Source organism: Lepisma saccharinum, chromosome 17 (genome assembly GCF_977018435.1).
Source record: "Lepisma saccharinum chromosome 17, izLepSacc3.1, whole genome shotgun sequence".
NCBI classification, from domain to species: domain Eukaryota; kingdom Metazoa; phylum Arthropoda; class Insecta; order Zygentoma; family Lepismatidae; genus Lepisma; species Lepisma saccharinum.
Genome location: NC_139245.1, coordinates 53,421,653 through 53,428,150, shown reverse-complemented (window position 1 = coordinate 53,428,150; position 6,498 = coordinate 53,421,653). Strand labels below are relative to the sequence as shown.

The following is a 6,498-nucleotide window of genomic DNA, read 5'->3' as shown; positions in this document are numbered from 1 at the left end:
CTCAACAATGAAATTCCTCTGTGATTTGAACATAATCGGTTGTCTCCTTTTTTTAATATTGGTGTGATCACTGCAATTCACCAGTCTTTTGGTGCCATTTTGTATTTCCAAACAAGGTAAATACTATGGAGTAATAATTTATTTCCTGTACTTCCCATATATTTAACCATTTCTGGTGTAATCCTGTCATGACCTGCAGCTTCACCGATTTTAACCTTTTTTATGGCATTATTAAGTTCTTCTTCCTTAATTGTGTCATCTTCTTCCAATATAACTTCTGGAGTTGTTTCATCAGCTTGTTCCTCCATATTTGTAGCTTCTAACAATTCCATTAAATATTCCTTCCACCTATTCATAACTTCTGGTTCTTCTGTTAACATTTTCCCATTTTTATCTTTGATGAATTTCAGTGGACATTCTTTATCTTTCCTCATATTTTTTAACACTTTATAAAACAGTTTCTTGTTTTCCTTATAATTATTTTCCTTAAATTTACCAAATTCTTCCCATGCTTCTTTCTTTCAAGAATGACCATTTCTTTAGTACGTTGTCTATCCAATTTGTATTTTTGGTAGTCTTCTTTGTCTTTTGTTGTTAAATATTTATGCCATGCTTGTTTCTTTTGTTTCACTTGTTCTCTTACTTCCTCTGTTAACCATGGGGTCCTCTTCTTCTTTATTGTTATTCTGTATGTGCCACATACTTCCTTTGTTGCATCTAGCAGTCTTTTCTTGAAATTCATCCAACTTTCTTCCAAATATATTGTATCCCTTCCTGCCCCTAGCTTTTCTATTCTATCCTTGACTTTCTCTTTATAGATATCCTGATATTTCTTCTCCTTCAACTTATAATTTTGAGGGTTTCTGACACATGCTTTTTCTTTGTCTTAAGATTCTTTTCTTTAACTTGTGTTACTAATTTCATTGTAAGAAGATAGTGGTCACTGCCAATTTCCGGGCCTCTCCAAACTCTTGGATCTCTTACGTATTTCATTTGGTCTCTGTTTATGATTATGTAGTCGATTATTGATTTTTCGTTGTTAGAGGGTTCAGCTCTTGTATATAGGTGTATCTTTTTATGGTCGTATTTTGTATTTGTAATTATAAAGTCATTTGCAATACAAAGATTTATCAGTCCTTGTCCATTGTCTGAACAGTGTTCTTCACCGTATTTGCCAATAAACATCTCAGCCTCTTCTGGATTGTTGCCTACTCTTGCATTAAGATCTCCCAGAATGATGATATTTCCTATTGCGATATCATCTATGGTACTCTGGAGTTCTTCATAAGAAGTCTCTCTTTTCTCAACTGTTTCATTTTCGTTAGGTCCATACACTATTATTAAATTCCTCTCATGGTTAACGTCGTTGATGGATACTATCATAATTCTTTCTTTAATAGCTGTCTAGTTGGTTATGTTTTTAATATGGTCCTTGTGAATGATACAACCTACTACTGCTCTTGCCCTCTCAGATCTTGGTACTCCACTATATATTAGCATATATCCATCCTCTAATGTTATACATCCCTGTCCTTTCTTCTTACTTTCTGTTACTGCCAAATATTTCACTCCTACCTTTTTCATTTCAGAGACAATTTCTACCTCTTTTCCACTTAAATTCCTTACATTCCAAGTTCCATATATTATTGTCCTTTTCTTTAGCCAGTTCGTCGTCAGATGTTTCCGTCCGGGGATAGCACTTTGATTACTTTTAACGAAATAAATTTTTCCAGGGTGGGGGTGTTGGCCCCACGCCCGATCCCTTTCTCTATACATACCAAACCAGAGATTATTTTCTTTAAGATGTTGAATTATTATTCTTCTCAGAGCCTGAAAAGCGTTTTAATTGTCCCATATCGACTATAGGATCGAAACTTGATTTCTCGAGAAATTCACGTTCAATGCTCGTAATCATTTGAAACTCATTTTCTCTACAGACCAAGCAAAAAATGAATTTCATAAAAATTTTGTACTTTTATGCTTTTCAGAACCTAAAATGTTATTAGTTCTGACATTTAGACAATAGGATCAAATCTTGATTTTTCGTGAAATTCGCGTTCAATGCTAATACACGTTTGTAACTCATTTTCTACGCAAATCAAACCAGAGATGATTTTCAAAAAATGTTTTATTATTATGCTTTTAAAAGCCTTAAAAGCGTTTGAACTATAGGACTATAGAATGAAAACTTGATTTTTCGAGAAATTCACGTTCAAAGCTAGTACTCGTTAAAAGTAATTTTGCCTACAGACCAAGCCAGAAATGATTTACATTAAAATGGTGAAATATTATGCTTTTCAAAGTCTGAAAAGCGTTTATTTATCGCATTTCAACTATAGGATCAAAACTTGAATTTTCGAGAAATTCGCGGTCAATTCGAATATTCCTTTGAAACTAATTTTCTCTACAGACAATTCCATGAGGCGATTTTCTTTAATATGTTGAATTATTATGCTTCTCAGAGCAAGAAGAGCTTTATATTTTTTACATTTGGACAATAAAATAAAAACTTGATTTTTCGAGAAATTCGCGTTCAAAGCTAATACCAACTCGTTTTCTACACAAACCAAACCAGAGATGATTTTCTCTAAAATGTTTAATTATTATGCTTTTCAGAACTTGAAAACTTTTAATTATCACATTTCGACTTTATGATCAAATCTTGATTTTTCGAGAAAAACACGATCAATGCTAATATTCTTTTGAAACTCATTTTCTCTACAGACCATGCCAGAGAAGATTTTCTTTAAAATGTTGAATTATAATGCTTTTCTAAGCCTAAGAAGCGTTTCAATTATTACATTCGGACTATAGGATGCCCCACCTAGTGGTTGCATGACCTTGTCGCTTGTGGTGGGGCTTTCGTGCTCTAAAGATCCTCTAGGTTATACTGGTGGTAGCACAGCTACCGGTAGGGTCACTCATGCCAGACATACTAAAGGGGAGGAGCCAGACAAAATAGCAACAAATCGGTCAACGGCTCTGACGACGGATGAAGATACATAAACATCCCAACGGCGAAGGAGGCGAAAGAACCAAAAATCCTTTGCCTTGAGGAAAGGGTGTTGACCCAAAGGCTAAGGGAGTAAACCCTGAAAGAAAATCCTGGTCCCCCAGGTTTGGGCGTGGGGCCAACACCCCCACCCTGGAAAAATTTATACCTATTCATAACTTCTGGTTCTTCTGTTAACATTTTCCCATTTTTATCTTTGATGAATTTCAGTGGACATTCTTTATCTTTCCTCATATTTTTTAACACTTTATAAAACAGTTTCTTGTTTTCCTTATAATTATTTTCCTTAAATTTACCAAATTCTTCCCATGCTTCTTTCTTTCAAGAATGACCATTTCTTTAGTACGTTGTCTATCCAATTTGTATTTTTGGTAGTCTTCTTTGTCTTTTGTTGTTAAATATTTATGCCATGCTTGTTTGTTTTGTTTCACATGTTCTCTTACTTCCTCTGTTAACCATGGGGTCCTCTTCTTCTTTATTCCTATTCTGTATGTGCCACATACTTCCTTTGTTGCATCTAGCAGTCTTTTCTTGAAATTCATCCAACTTTCTTCCAAATATATTGTATCCCTTCCTGCCCCTAGCTTTTCTATTCTATCCTTGACTTTCTCTTTATAGATATCCTGATATTTCTTCTCCTTCAACTTATAATTTTGAGGGTTTCTGACACATGCTTTTTCTTTGTCTTAAGATTCTTTTCTTTAACTTGTGTTACTAATTTCATTGTAAGAAGATAGTGGTCACTGCCAATTTCCGGGCCTCTCCAAACTCTTGGATCTCTTACGTATTTCATTTGGTCTCTGTTTATGATTATGTAGTCGATTATTGATTTTTCGTTGTTAGAGGGTTCAGCTCTTGTATATAGGTGTATCTTTTTATGGTCGTATTTTGTATTTGTAATTATAAAGTCATTTGCAATACAAAGATTTATCAGTCCTTGTCCATTGTCTGAACAGTGTTCTTCACCGTATTTGCCAATAAACATCTCAGCCTCTTCTGGATTGTTGCCTACTCTTGCATTAAGATCTCCCAGAATGATGATATTTCCTATTGCGATATCATCTATGGTACTCTGGAGTTCTTCATAAGAAGTCTCTCTTTTCTCAACTGTTTCATTTTCGTTAGGTCCATACACTATTATTAAATTCCTCTCATGGTTAACGTCGTTGATGGATACTATCATAATTCTTTCTTTAATAGCTGTCTAGTTGGTTATGTTTTTAATATGGTCCTTGTGAATGATACAACCTACTACTGCTCTTGCCCTCTCAGATCTTGGTACTCCACTATATATTAGCATATATCCATCCTCTAATGTTATACATCCCTGTCCTTTCTTCTTACTTTCTGTTACTGCCAAATATTTCACTCCTACCTTTTTCATTTCAGAGACAATTTCTACCTCTTTTCCACTTAAATTCCTTACATTCCAAGTTCCATATATTATTGTCCTTTTCTTTAGCCAGTTCGTCGTCAGATGTTTCCGTCCGGGGATAGCACTTTGATTACTTTTAACGAAATAAATTTTTCCAGGGTGGGGGTGTTGGCCCCACGCCCGATCCCTTTCTCTATACATACCAAACCAGAGATTATTTTCTTTAAGATGTTGAATTATTATTCTTCTCAGAGCCTGAAAAGCGTTTTAATTGTCCCATATCGACTATAGGATCGAAACTTGATTTCTCGAGAAATTCACGTTCAATGCTCATAATCATTTGAAACTCATTTTCTCTACAGACCAAGCAAAAAATGATTTTCATAAAAATTTTGTACTTTTATGCTTTTCAGAACCTAAAATGTTATTAGTTCTGACATTTAGACAATAGGATCAAATCTTGATTTTTCGTGAAATTCGCGTTCAATGCTAATACACGTTTGTAACTCATTTTCTACGCAAATCAAACCAGAGATGATTTTCAAAAAATGTTCTATTATTATGCTTTTAAAAGCCTTAAAAGCGTTTGAACTATAGGACTATAGAATGAAAACTTGATTTTTCGAGAAATTCACTTTCAAAGCTAGTACTCGTTAAAAGTAATTTTGCCTACAGACCAAGCCAGAAATGATTTACATTAAAATGTTGAATTATTATGCTTTTCAGAGTCTGAAAAGCGTTTAATTATCGCATTTCAACTATAGGATCAAAACTTGAATTTTCGAGAAATTCGCGGTCAATTCGAATATTCCTTTGAAACTAATTTTCTCTACAGACCATTCCAGAGGCGATTTTCTTTAATATGTTGAATTATTATGCTTCTCAGAGCAAGAAGAGCTTTATATTTTTTACATTTGGACAATAAAATAAAAACTTGATTTTTCGAGAAATTCGCGTTCAAAGCTAATACCAACTCGTTTTCTACACAAACCAAACCAGAGATGATTTTCTCTAAAATGTTTAATTATTATGCTTTTCAGAACTTGAAAACTTTTTAATTATCACATTTCGACTTTATGATCAAATCTTGATTTTTCGAAAAAAACACGTTCAATGCTAATTTTCGTTTGAAACTAATTTTCTCTGCAGACCATGCCAGAGATGATTTTCATTAAAATGTTGACTTATTATGCTGTTCAGAGCCTGAAATGCGTTTTAATTGTCCTATGTCGACTAAAGGATCAAATCTTGAGTTCTCGAGAAATTCACGTTCAATCCTAGTAATCACTTGAAACTCATTTTCTATACATACCAAGCCAGAGATGATTTTCATAAAAATGTAGTATTATTATGCTTTTCACAGCCTAAAAAGCGTCTTAAATGTGACATTTCGACTAAAGGTTCAAATCTTGATTTATCGAGAAATTCGCGTTCAATGCTAATACTCTTTATAAACTCATTTTCTACACATATCAAACCAGAGATGTTTTTCATAAAAATGTTTTATTATTGTCTTTCACAGCCTGAAAAGCGTCTTAATTATGACAATTCGACTATAGGATAAAAACTTAATTTTTCGAGAAATTCGCTTTCAATACCAATACTCACTTGAAACTCATTTTCTATAGAGACCAATCATGAGATCATTTTCATTAGAATGTTGCATTTTTATGCTTTTCAGAACCTAAAAGGGTTTTACTTCTGAGATTTCGACAATAGGATAAAAACTTGATTTTTCGAGAAATTCGCTTTCAATGCTAATACTCGCTTGAAAGTAATTTTCTCTACAGACCAAGCCAGAGATGATTTCAATTAAAATGTTGACTTTTTATACTTTTCAGAGCCTGAGAATCGTTTTAATTGTCCCATATCGACTATAGGATCAAAACTTGATTTCTCGAGAAATTCACGTTCATTTGATATTCATTTTCTATACAGATCAAGCCAGAGATGATTTACATTAAAATGTTGAATTATTATGCCTTTCAGATGCTGAAAAGCGATTTGATAATTAAATCACATTTCGACTATAGGATCAAAACTTGATTTTTCGAGAAATTCGCGTTCAATGCTAATACTCCTTTTAAACTCATTTTCTACACATATCAAA

The 6,498-nt window shown here is 33.4% G+C and overlaps 2 protein-coding genes across 2 annotated transcripts; both read right to left on the bottom strand.

Moving 5' to 3' along the window:
• Positions 1-840: 840 nt before the first annotated feature.
• LOC146001421 (uncharacterized) lies at positions 841-1,383 on the bottom strand. Its single transcript, XM_083138739.1, has one exon. The coding sequence runs from the start codon at positions 1,381-1,383 to the stop codon at positions 841-843; it is 543 nt and encodes a 180-aa protein (XP_082994865.1).
• A 2,270-nt stretch (positions 1,384-3,653) lies between these two features.
• LOC146001420 (uncharacterized) lies at positions 3,654-4,196 on the bottom strand. Its single transcript, XM_083138738.1, has one exon. It carries the CDS (start codon positions 4,194-4,196, stop codon positions 3,654-3,656), a length of 543 nt encoding a protein of 180 aa, XP_082994864.1.
• Positions 4,197-6,498: the final 2,302 nt, after the last annotated feature.

Excerpts from the sequence above, each read along its gene's own strand:
- LOC146001421 (XM_083138739.1), bottom strand. The coding sequence starts at position 1,383 with ATGATAGTATCCATCAACGACGTTAACCATGAGAGGAATTTAATAATA.
- LOC146001420 (XM_083138738.1), bottom strand. The coding sequence starts at position 4,196 with ATGATAGTATCCATCAACGACGTTAACCATGAGAGGAATTTAATAATA.